The sequence below is a fragment of the Sapajus apella genome, unplaced genomic scaffold (assembly GCF_009761245.1).
Source record: "Sapajus apella isolate SASKATOON/1434 unplaced genomic scaffold, GSC_monkey_1.0 scaffold23, whole genome shotgun sequence".
In the NCBI taxonomy this organism is placed as follows: domain Eukaryota; kingdom Metazoa; phylum Chordata; class Mammalia; order Primates; family Cebidae; genus Sapajus; species Sapajus apella.
The window spans coordinates 7,422,755-7,436,129 of record NW_022436963.1 but is presented as its reverse complement, the minus strand read 5'-3'; the positions used below and the strand labels follow the sequence as shown (position 1 = coordinate 7,436,129).

At 38.2% G+C, this 13,375-nt stretch overlaps 1 protein-coding gene across 25 annotated transcripts in view; it reads left to right on the top strand.

Annotated features, from left to right (window-relative positions):
* Nucleotides 1-13,375, top strand: part of ERC2 (ELKS/RAB6-interacting/CAST family member 2) — a 951,823-nt gene that overhangs the window by 435,395 nt on the left and 503,053 nt on the right. For all 25 annotated transcript variants that reach the window (XR_004272356.1, XR_004272355.1, XM_032289536.1 and 22 more), the window contains one exon: nucleotides 12,981-13,118. Coding sequence is in view for 23 of the 25 variants with exons in the window: in XM_032289536.1 (XP_032145427.1) it covers nucleotides 12,981-13,118 (138 nt within the window). In the remaining 2 variants the exon portion in view is untranslated. The remainder of the gene's footprint in view (nucleotides 1-12,980; nucleotides 13,119-13,375) is intronic.

The window sequence follows — 13,375 nt, the reverse complement described above, 5'->3', positions numbered from 1 at the left end:
CAGAGTGAGAACTTACTCATTACTGCAAGGATGACACCAAGCCATTCAGTAGGAATCCACTCCCATGACCAAAACACCTCCCATTATGCCCCACTTCCAAGATTGAGGATCAAATTTCAACATGAGATTTGGAGGGGGTCACAAAAATCAAACTATACCAAAGCTCCCAGTGGAATTTTTCAAGTTTAGTCATTGTGTTCTTTAGCTGCAGAATGTTTGTTTGTTTTTGGTTTTTATGTGTTTCTTTGAGTCATTTTCCTGATTTTGTTTAGTTGTCTGTGTTTTCTTGTAGCTTACAATTTAAAGATGATTATTTTGAATTGTTTGCCAGTCAGTTTACAGATATTCATTTCTTTACAGTTGGTTACGTGTATTTAATTTTGTTCATTCAGTGGTATCAAGTTTCCCTGATTATTCTTGGTCCTTGTGGCCTTGAATTTTTGTCTGCACATTTGAAGAAGTAGGCTCCTTTTCTAGTCTTTACAGACTGGCTTCAGCAGGAAAAGGCCTTCACCTGTTAGTCCGTCCAGAGATTTTGGAGGGGCCATCAGATGGAGTCTGGGCAGGCTTGCTGCTAGTGTCCTTGGGCTGGCTGGCCTAGTTTGTGGTTGTGTGGGGCCAGCCACAGGTATGCGAGGGTGGGTCTGGAGCCTGCGTCCTCATGGGAAGGCCTAATGCTGAGTCCTTGGTAGGGACGTGGAACCTGGGTTATTGAGGGTGGGAATGGATCTTATATCCATGGCGACCAGCTTGAGTTGGGATCCACAGGGATGAGCCTGTTCTCTGGATCTAGGGTGCAGTCCAAAAGCTTGTGTCCATGGGGGACAGCCTGAAGGTTGTGCTTATAGGAGCTAACCTGGCCTGGGGCAAGCCTGGTATCTGGGTCTATGGGGATGTGCCTACTCTTGAGTATTTGGAAGCCAGCCTAGAGCTGATCCTCACTGGTTAGGGTTAAAGCTGTGCCAACAGGAGCTGGCCTGGTGATGGAGTGGGCCTGGAATCTGACTTCTCAGGGGCCAGCCTAGAGCCAGGGTTCACTGGAGCAGGCCTGGTGCTAGGATCCATGGGAAAGTCAGGTACTCATTTCACCCTCTTTTCCCCATGTATCTCTCTCCCCATGCTGCACTGCCTGGGATTCAGGGAGGGCTTATAGGATAATATGAAACTGTTCTTACTCTCTTCACTGAGTCTTTTCTTATATTTGTGCTCCATTCAGGGGCTATGGTTATTTACCCATAAATTAATTCCTATCTATGAAGGTATTTTCATGCATGGACAGTTGTTCAAATTGATGTTTCTGTCAGAGGATTAGCATTGGAAACTCCTATTCTGCCATCTTACTGACATCACTCTTTGTGCTAATATGAATTTTTAAAATGGAAGAATGGTTACATTAATATCAGATAAAGTAGACTTCAGAGCAGAAACAGTTACTATGGACAATCAGTAACATTATGTCATAATAACACAAAGTAATTCACTAAGAAGATATAGCAATCCTAAGTGTATATGCAACAGAGCTTCAAAATATGTGAAAGAAAAACTATTAGAGTTGAAAGGTAAAATAAATGAATTCACAATTATAGTTTGGGAGTTCAACATACCACTATCAGCAATTGAACTAGAAACTAAATATAGGAAACTAGATGTAGAAAATTAGCAGAAATATGGAAAGAACTGATCAAGTCTATCAACTATCTAATTGCTATTTATAGAATATTCCCAACAGCTGCTGAAATGCATTCTTTGCAAGTACATATATAATATTCACCAAGATAAACCATATCCTGCATTACAAAACACACCTCACCAAATTTGAACAAACTAGATTTATGTAAAGTATTTTCTATGACTGTAATGTAAGAAAACTAGAAATTGATAACAGAAATACAAGGGAATCTATAAACACTTGAAAATTGTACATCACACTGCTAAGTAACCCATAATCAAAAGATGAAGTTTCAAGGGAAAAATATACAAAAAGCTGAATGAAAATAAAAACAAAACACATCAAAATATGTGAAATGCAGCTAGAGCAGTGCTGAGAAATAAATGTAAGCATTGAATGCTTATATGAGAAAAGAAGACAGACCTTGAATGAATACTCCAAGTTCCTTCCTTAGTAACCCAGAACAAAATAAACTAAAACTAAGTAGAAGGAAGGAAATAATAAAAATGGAACAGCAATTAATAAAATAAAAAATATAGAAACAACAGAGAAAATCAATAAAATTAAAAGTTTCTTCTTTGAAAAGATAAGTAAAATTGATAAATCTCTGGAAACCCTGATAAAAATAAAAGAAAGAAGCTATATATCACCAATGTCAGAAATGAAACAGAAGCTATCATTACAGTTCTTGTGGCTATTAAAAACGTAATAGAAGAATACTGTAGACAACTTTATGCTCATAAATATGATACTTTGGTAGAGATGGACCAATTTCTAAAAAACCACAAAGTATCCAAACATAAGCAACATGAAACAGATAAGATAACCGACTAATCTTAAAACCATGAAATACATAGAAAGTGTAATTAAAAAGCTCCTGAAAAAGAAATATTCAAGCCCTGATGGCTAGATATTAAAGAATTAATCCTAATTTTACTTGGTTTACAGATAAGAGATGAGAGGGCACACTTTCCTACTAATTTATGATGCAGTAACTCCTTGATTCCAAACCTGAAAAAGACAGTGTTCAAATTACAAAACAAAAAGAATAAAACCAAAACCACCACAACAACCTTGTAGACTACTGTCACTCATGAATTTAGGTATAAAAATCTCCAACAAAATATTACACAAATCAAATTCAAACATGTATAAGAAGAATAATATGCCATGACCAAGTGAAATTTATTCCCAGTGTGCAAGGCTGATTTAGCATGCCAAAACCAATTATCATAATCCACTGTGTAAACAGGATAAAGATAAAAAAACATGTTAATCAATACAGTGAAAGCACTTTACAAAATTCAATACCTATTCATAATAAAAACTCTTAGTAAGTTAGGAGCAGAGAAGAGCTACCTCAGCTTGATAAAGCACATTTGCAAAAAACCTATAGCTAACATTTATATTTCACCATTAAGACTGAATATATTCCCTGTAAATTCAGGACAAAAACAAATTTGTCTATTCTCATTATTGCTATGCAGTATAGTACTCCAAAGCCCTAGCCACTGCAATAAGAAAAGAAAAAGTGTCATCCTTTTGTGCAGTTGACATTGTTGTCCACATAGAAAATCCATGGAATCTTTATAAAGGTACAAAAACCAAAACTAAACAAAACAATCCACTTCACTCCCAGAACTAGTAAGTGACTTCAGTAAGGTCTCAGGATGCATGATCAACACACAAAGTTTAATTACGTTTCTATATACGAACATTAAATATGTGGAAGCTATTAATAAAATTAAAAACAATATAATTTATAATTATCCAAAGAAAATAAACTATGTAGATGTAAGCTTAGGAAAATATACAAGATCTGTATGCTGAAACTTATAAAATGTTAATGAGCACAATTAAAGAAGACCTAAACCAATAGAGATATGTATTATATTAATGAATTGGAAGACTCAACGTAGTAAAGGTGTCAGTTCTTCTCAAATGGTGCTGTATAGCTTTAATGAGATTCCTATCACAATCCCACCAAAGGTTTTTGATGACATAGACAAACTTTTATAAATTTTTTTTCATGAAAAGGTATAAACCCCCAAAACTAAAACAATCTTGGGGAAAAAAAGAATAAGGTGAAAACATTCACTCTACCTATATTAAGCCTTACTATATAGTTACTCTAATCAAGACAATGTGATATTGTTGAGGGATAGAGATATAGATTAATGGGACAGAATAGAACCCAGAAATACAGCTACGCAAATAAGCCTAAGTGATTTTTCACAAAAGTGCAAAAGCATTCCAGTGGAGAAAGGATAGCTTTTTAAACAAAGATGCTGGGTCAACTGGATATCTCTAGGCAACACAATGAACATTGACCTAAACTTCACACCTTATGCAAAAAATAACAAAAAGGAGATCGTGGACTTGAATGTGAAACATGAAAGTATAAATTTGTTAGAAAAACTCTAGGAGATAATCTTCAGAATTTAGGACTAAGCAACAGACTCTTGAAAAGTGACATCAAAAGTATGATCCATAAAAGGAAAGGCTGATAAATTGGACCTCTGTTCTGTGAAAGACCTGTTAAGAAAATGAAAAAGCTATAGACTTTAAGGAAATAATTGCAAACCATGTGAAGAAGTCACAACAGTGAATAGTGAAACAAAAAAACTTACAGGATGGGCAAAAGACTTGAGGAGACATTTTATTGAAGACTTACAGATAGCAAATAAGCACATGAAAAGGTGTTAAAAGTCATTAGTAATTAGGGAAATGCAAAGTAAAACTACATTGATATATTACTGCACACATATAAGAATAGCCAAAATAAAATACTACAACACCAAAAGTTTGTGGGGTTGTAGAGAAGCCAGATCATTCACACACTGTTGATGAGAATGCAAAATGGTAACGCCACTCTGGAAAACAGTGCAGTAGTATCTTATATAATAGAAATTACAACTTCCATTCAATCCAGCACTTGCAGTCTGATAGCATTTATCCGAGAAAAATGAAAACCTGTGTTCACAGAAAAAACTCATACTTGAATGTTCATAGTAGTTTATTTGTAGCAGTCTAAACTGAAAACAACTGAAAAGTCCTTCAACAGGTAAATGCTTAAGCAAGCTGGGCTGCTCATACTACGGAATATCTATTTAGCAATAAAAAGGAAGACGTTGTTGATAACTATAACAACTTTGATGGATCTCCAGAGAATCATGCTAAGTGAAAAAAGCCAATCCCATAGGTTACATACTGTGTGACTTTATTTATAGAACATTTGTGAAATGACCAAATTATAGAAATATAGAAGAGATTAATGGTTGCCAAGGGTTAGGGATGGGACAGAGGCAGGAGGGATTTGGGTGCAGCTATAAAAGGGCAATGCAAGGGATTTTTGTGGTGTGGGACTCGTTCTGTATCTTGACTTTGGTGGTGGTCACATAAATCTACACATGTGGTACAACTCAATAGGACTAAATACAGATGCACACAAATACACATGAGTGCATATAAAACTCATGATATATGAATAAGGCCATTGGATTGTATCAATGTCAATTCCCTGGTTATAGTATTTTACTATAATTATGCTAGATGTTACCATTAGTAGAAACTAGGTAAAAAGTAAAAGGACTCTCTTTGTATTATTTCTTATAACAGCATGTAAATCTCAATTATCTCAAAATAAAGTGTCAAAAAGAAAACTTTTAGTGCAGTGCCTGGATTGTAGGAGTCACTTGACAAATAATGGCCATTATTGCCATTCTCCTCTACTGCCTCCTCCTCCTCCTCCTCCTCCTCATCATCATCATCATGACATTGTTATACTAGCTGAAAGTTGTGAGAGTGCTTTTTGACTGGAGACAGCTATATCTTGCCTTCTAAATAGTCATCTGATTAAAATAGGTATCCTGAATAGACCCTAATACTGGGAACCTGTGCTGCTTAATAATGGAGATACGTTCAAGAAATGGAAGAACATGGCCAGGTACAGTAGCTCATGCCTGTAATCCCAACACTTTGGGAGGCCAAGGTGGGCAGATGACTTGAAGTCAGAAGTTTGAGACCAGCCTGGCCAACACGGTGAAACCCAGTCTCTACTGAAAATACAAAAATTAGCTGAGCATGGTGGCACATGCCTGTAGTTCCAGTTACTTGGGAGGCTGAGGCAGGAGAATGGCTTGAACCCAGGAGGCAGAGTTTGCAGTGAGCCAAGATCACACCATTGAACTCCAGCCTGGGCAACAGAGTGAGACTCCGTCATAAAAACAAGAAAGAAAGAAAAAATAGAAATGGAGGAAGGAGGTCTGCTGCATACAATACTTACTATTTTTACAAGCTGAAAATTTGTTTTTAAATTTTTATTCTATTTTTTGGCCTTATTAAAATGTTACGCATCCTCTGAGAGTGGAGAATTCCTACATTTTGAATAAATTTCACTCACAGAATCCTCTGTTTAAGAGATCTGTCTAACAGACCAACATGCTTTTATTTCAAAGAAAAAATGTGGGTATAATAAGCAGAATTTTAGATGGTTCCCATATTAAGTGCCTGTTGGTGTTGTGTCTATGCTTAGGTTATGTTTTATGCAAAAGGGAATTTGCAGATGTAATTAAGGTCACTAGTCTATTGACCTTAAGCTGATCAAAAGGAAGATTATCTGTGTTGGCCCTGCCTAGTAACATGAGCACAGTAAATCTGGGGTTAGAGGGCAGAGACAGGAAAGTCAGAGATATTCCAAGCAGGAGGGTGATTTTACATATAAGAAATGCTTGGTTGCTGGATGGGAGGGGAGTACCATGTGGCAAGGGCCTTTGTGTAGCCTCTGGAAGCTGACAGCAACCTTGGCCAGCAGGCAGCAAGGAGCTGACTAGTACCAACAACCTGAATGAGCTTTAAAGAACACCCCAAATTCAAGAAGGGAACTGAGCCAAACTGATCCCTTTAGTTTTGTGAGACCCTCAGCAGAAAAACCAATCAGGCCATGCCCAGAGTTCTGATCTGTAGACTATAAGAAAATAAATGTATGCTGTTAAGCTGCTAATTTTGTGGCAATTTGTTATACAACAGTAGAAAATTAACACAATGGGTTGACTTTATGTTTAAATCCATGGTTTAGTGGGCCCTATGTTAGCAACCAGCCTTACCTTTTCCACTCAGGGAACATCCTTGGCATTCGGCAAAAGGCACCTCTGAGGGACTGGGAGAGATTGGCAGACCTATACATTCATGCCCCCCAAGCAAGCTTTTACTTTTTTAAAAAATTTTCAGTCTGTCATGGAACAATATGTGGTCTTACTGTGTGCATGATCAGTGTGCGGTTCCAGCCACATGTGACACGGGTTCAATGACACCTGAACTCGTCTATACATTGCTCATCATGACAGGTTCATGGATTTGTTCTTGCACATTGGGATGCTGTGTACCACTCATGATTTCTGTAGTTATTTTGTCAAAGACTGGTAACAGAGTTGCAGGGACCATATTTGGAGAAGTGTCTGAGTCAGACTTAACCCTATAGGCCTTTGGGAACTTGAGAGAGAGAAAGTCGAGTCATTGTTCTAGAATGGTGCAGTTTGCTGGCTTGAGAGCTAACACTGGAGCCCTCCCTAGGTGCTATGAATATGGGTCATATTTTTTGGCTATCCAGACTTCAGACTTTCTTCTGATTTTATGAAGAACATCTCACTATGGAAGACCAACTTGCCAACACTTTGTTTCTCAGCCTCCCTTGCAGTTGGGCTGTATGCCTTACCTTGGCTTTCCTCATTAGATGTACCTGCCCCAGTGTCATTGGAATGTTGGGATTGCAAAGGACTCTCTCATGGCTGCAAGGACTGTAAGGTCAAGGTCATGGGGCAGCATGACCGCAGGGCTAGTGGTAGTGTCCAGGGGTCAGTTGAAGCCACTCTTGTTAGAGGTCCTTCCTTCCTTTCTCACTTCTTTCATTTTGTAAGTTAATATGTAGCATTGCCAACACAGTTGGGTGCTGAGGCCAAAGATAGAATGAGTGTGACAGAGCTCATGGTACTGTAAGCCTCAGTGCCTAGCTTTCAGCAGTTGGGCAACGGTGTCTGCACTAGACCACTTGTATCAAAACTTTGGGCATAATTCTATACTATGTTCCCTGACCCTGGTTCTGGCAGTTTTGTGAATTTCCCCATTTTTCTGCTTAAATCAGACGAAGCTGTTTCTGTTGCTTTAGCTAATAACATTAACTGATACTCTAGGTGTGGATAGCACAAAATCCAGAGACAAGTCTTAGAAGATAAACTTTGTTAGTAAATGAATTTTGGAATTTTATAATGGAAACAACCAGAAAGATACCTTTGGGTAACATTTAAAACTATAAGTTGCCTAAGTATGTTTTAGGTCCTCTGTTTTAAGCTTGTATAGACCTTCTCCGACACTTTTTATTAATTCTAGAATTGAAGGGACTCAGTCATCACCTACTCTAGCCTCTTCCTTTTACACAAACCGCTTTCTTTAGCCAGCCTGCCTGTTTCCTTCCTTCCTTCCTTCCTTCCTTCCTTCCTTCCTTCCTTCCTTCCTTCCAGCTAATAAGGGGTGTTGCCAACAATTTGCTGCTGTAGCTAGAGATACAACAGTGAGTAGGGCAGCACTCCTGTCTTCATTGAGCTCACAGCCTACTTGTGGACATAAATAAGGATGGAAATTTAATAGTGTATGAAAAATGCAGATTAGGGGACTTAACCTTGTTTGAGGGGTTGGAGGAGGAGTCCTGAAGGAGGCAAGAGTGTGCTGATATCTAAAGGTTTGAGTAGAACTTGAATAGGTGAAACATTGGAGTGCAAAGAGGGCTTCAAGAAGAGGAGGTAGATAGGCAAAGATGGGTAAGATATAAGGATATCCTGGCACTGGGGAACAGCATTAGTGATTTGACAGTACCAGGGCTTGGCTGAGGGATGGTAGAAGATCACATGGGTCATCCCTTGGAGGGCCTCATGTGTTAGAGAGTTTGGGCTTTATTTGTGGGGCAATGAGGAGCCTTTGAAGGGTTCTAAGGAAGGAAGTCATACAGTTAGATCTGCATGTTGGGAAGGTCACCTTTGGCTGCAGCATGGAGACCAGATAGAAGGAGGAGAAAATGTGGAGTCAAGGAGGCTGTGGCTGTTAGTCAGTGGCCCCTTTTGTGCTGAGGACTACATTTGTGTGAAATTCACGACAAAGCTCCCCTGCTGAACATTGACCCATCTCAGGCTTGGCAAGCCCAGAGTTAAGGACCACATTAATTCTTGGTCAGAGCTTCAGAAGTTAGCAAAGGCGTTAGGATTAGCGTTGTCAGATGACCTCCAGGGTCTGAGCTCTCCTCTTTTACTTCCTCTCCAGGGTTCTGCCACAGAAGGCAGAGCTATTGCTCCAGGAGTACTGGCTCCTTCTGAATCTGCCCAGCCATGACCAGAAGGCAGCTCAGGTCAAAGGCAAGGACAGGGGTCCTCTCTAGCTCCCTTGTGCTCAGGCCCATCTCATACTTTATTGTCTGTGTTGCTAAGGTGGAGTTTATTTCTGCAATATGAAATTTCTTAAAAGAAAGAAAACAAAACAACCCTTCCCTTTCTACCCCAAAAACTTCCTATCCTAATCCTTGGTCACGATTTGCTTATTTTTCAAATCCTGCTATTTGAACCTTGCACAGCCTTGCCCTTTGAAGAAAAGGTTCCCAACATATTTCATAAAAATGTCATAACAATTTGTGAATATGAGAAAACTGTTCAGTACTTTTTAAAAAAGATACAGAATTTTATATTCTCCCCAGTCTTTTAAATTTAAATTTTAAGAATTCGGTCATCTTTGGAGTATTAAAGGATTTTTTTTCCTGCAAAGAGTCCTTTTAAAAAGCAAAAACTTATTGTTTAAAACTCAAAGAACCATTCTGATATTTTGTATTTGGTTTTAAAATATCTTTTTATTCTGTTTGCACTCAATGAAAACATATTGGCAAATGCAGAAAAAACATGAAGAGGAGAAGTAAAACTATTAGTCACCTCATTGCCAAATAAAACATTTTGGTGGATTCTCTGTCTCTCTCTCTATATATACATATATAGTTGTTGTATGCAATAACTTTCTTTTTATAAAATCAGTGCCATACTATTTTACATTCTGCTTTTTAAAGATTCTACCATTTTTATTTAGTTAGCAATGTTATGCAAACAGGACTTCAAATACTTGCATAATAGGCCATGGTTTAAATATACCAACATCTCACTATTGGATATATACCCAGAGGAATATAAAACATTCTACCATAAATACAGTATGTGAATGTTTGTTGCAGCACGGTTCACAATAGCAAAACCTTGGAACCAACCTAAATGCCCATCAGTGACAGACTGGATAAAGAAAATGTGGTACATATAGACCATGGAACATTACGTAGCCATAAAAAAAGAATGAGATCATGTCTTTTACTGGTAACATGGATGGAGCTGGAGGCTATTATCCTTATCAAGCTAATGCAGGAACAGAAAACCAAATACCACATGTTCTCACTCATAAGTGAGCTAAATGATAAGAACTTATGAACACAAAGAAGGAAACAACAGATATGGGGTCCACTTGAGTGGGGAGGGTGGGAGGAGGGGGAGGAGCAGAGAAGATAACTATTGAGTACTGGGCTTAATACCTAGGCAATGTAATGTTATGTACAATCAACCCCTGTGCCACGTGTTTATTTATGTAAGAAACTTTCACATGTACTCCCAAACCTAAAATAAAAATAAAATAAATATTTAGATCCCATTAAAAAATAAATATACCAACAATCTGTATTGGTAACGTGGTACAATTTAGTGTTAAGTAGGCATTGTGTTATTTATTAAATTATTATTTACTAATGTGTATAATGTTTATATATATAAATATAAATTAAAAGTGGCTCATAATTTTACCAGTTGGATAACCCTGATTGACATTTAAAAATAATAAAACCCACATGGTTAGAAAATTCAAGCAAAAATCTATACAAATGTACAAAGACAAAAACCAGAAGCTCCCTCTTCCTTCTACCCCCTAGACCTTACCCAACAAAGGTTAAAATTTCTTGTGATTTTTTCCCAGATGTATTTATCTATTTATAGATGTTTCAAAATTTATGCAAGAGACTGTATGCTGCACACTGTTCTGCACCTCATTTTTTTCTCTTGAGAGTCATTCTTGGTGATCTTTGCGCAGCATTTCTTATAGCGGTGCATCCCTAGCTCAATAAACATATCTTTAATTCCAGCCCTGTTAGTCAGTCATGCCTGCAGTATCATTGGCTCTTCTGCTTGGTTCTTAGATGTGAGGTAAATAGATACAGCACCCATGTGTCCTCAGTCTCCACCATCCCTGTTTGTCCAGCTTTTAAGCCCTACCTGCATGCCAGTAGGACCCTGACCCTCAATCTGCACCATCAGTATTTCTCCAGCTCTTTACAGCTACCTGCATGCCAGTGGAATCCAGACCCTCAGACTTCCTAGTCTTTCTGGTTATATGAGGAGGCCCCAGAGATTGTGACATAAGTGCACAGCAACTTTTCCTTTGGCCCCTATTTCCAGTGCCTAAAGTCCTTTGAAATTGCCACCTGTTACTACCCCAAGGCTGATGTCCTTCTCTTATGCCCAGGGCACTTTCTCCCAGGGTAGGCCAGTGGATGTAATCAGTTTGCTCAGAACCACCATGGATCTGCGTACACATGTGTATACAAATACATGCATGGGTGTATTCAAAGTAATAACATGCAGTTTTTCCAAAAATCAGTCCTTTCAGCGGCTGGCTTCTTCCACATAACCAGTATCATTCTGACATATAACCATCCATACTCTTACTCATGTGTATTTTTGTGTGAACATTTGTCTGGCAGGGAGGAAGCCTTTGTTTTGTCTGGAGATGATTATACCTTCTGAATTGCTGTTTTCCATGGAGTGGCAATGAATCTTCACAGTGGCAGCTGGATGGGATCACATTAAATTTTGATTAAGGAAAAGGTTAATTATTTGACCTATAACCTGAGTTTCTAAGATGTCTATCTCAAGGCAGAAGAAGAAAAGATGAATGAAGGAAAGATAGAATGAAGGATGGAGGGAGGCTGGAAGGAAGGGGGGAAGGAAAGAAGGAAAAAATTCCATCTTTGCTAGGCCACAGAGTTTACGGGTTTCCATTGTAACCACTGAAAAAATTAGCCAAGACAGTGTTTTCCAGATTGAAGTTCAGCAGAGCCATTGTCTTTGCATCCAGAGCTATTTTTGAGGCTGCTACTGCTGCCACCTGTTGTCATTGTAATCATCTCCTCCTTGTTACTATTATTAGTTGGATTGCCAGTCCAGATACACACTAAGAGAATCAAGTAATCAAAAATTTTGTTTGAGTGTACATTGTGAAACATGCGTTTGGAATGATTCCCTGAGAAAGCTGGGTGCAGAATGCAAATATTTTGAATGGACTTATCTTAGAGTTGTACTGCTTTTTTTCCTTGTCATTTTAAAACCCTTATTATGAATAAATTGTTTGTATAGTGGATTTTTTTTTAATACTTAGATAAGAAATACATGGTTGAAAGCAGAGCATAAAAACATGAATGATAATGTCCTCTATGCCCAGGAGAAAGTCCTTGCTGCTGCTCCTGGACAGGCATTATAATTGGCTATTTGGTGTGTTTATTTCGGGCTGCAGATAGCAGATAAAAGTGGCTGGTTTGTTGCCAGCACATGACTTAGTTGCCAAATGGAGTGTTTAGTACTTGTTACATTTGACTTATATCACAACTTTTTCCCATTAACAGTCTGCTGGTGATAACCTACTTGGCTTTTCATGTGGTTACTTTGAAACAGCCACTTGACAACATTTGGCATATCACAAACTTTAATACTGAAATAAAGAAGTGAGTGAATGACGACATGGGATCTGCCATATACTGATATGGTGCTTGGTGCAGAATGGGCTCCCCATAAATGTCTGTTTAATCAATGAATTAATCTTGCATAATATTTCTCTGGTTCAGTGTACCAAGGTTAGGTCTATCGATTTGAGACTTAAAAGGCTTGTAAAAGGGATAACAATAGATAGAAATAATAGTGCTTACATGTATGTCAGAAGGTCTTGCCTTTGTATGGAGGGAGATACTCTGCTCCTCTCTTTCACCATTTAAATACAGAGTTGAACTACATGAAGAAATGAAGCTTTCATCAAAATGGCCTTGAGTCTAAGTCAAAGTGTAACCTCTTAATACTGACAATTTCTATCATTTCAGGTTCTTTTTGTTTTGTTTTGTTTTTTTAACAGATCCACTTCAGGAATTTTGGCCCAGGATATGTAATCAAATATGCATTAAAGTGTTTATTTTTATTTTTAGATTGAAAACTTGCAAGAACAACTTAGGGATAAAGACAAGCAACTGACCAACCTGAAAGACAGAGTGAAGTCCTTGCAAACAGATTCCAGTAATACAGACACTGCACTGGCAACGCTAGAGGAAGCTCTGTCAGAGAAGGTGAGTGTACACTCAAAAGCAGGGAATCAAGACATGGGGAAACATTATTGGGGGAAGTTGATCCAAATGCATTGAAATATGCCTGATTTTCTTCTTTTTCTAACACTACCTTTTGTCCCTGGTGCTTGTTCTCCCTATCCAAGCCCTCCTCAGTGGACTTGGCACACGGTAGCCAGGGGGCATTTTCTGAAATGCAAATCTGATTACATCACCTTTGGCTCTCCGTAAAAACCTTCACTAGCTTGCCATTGCACTTA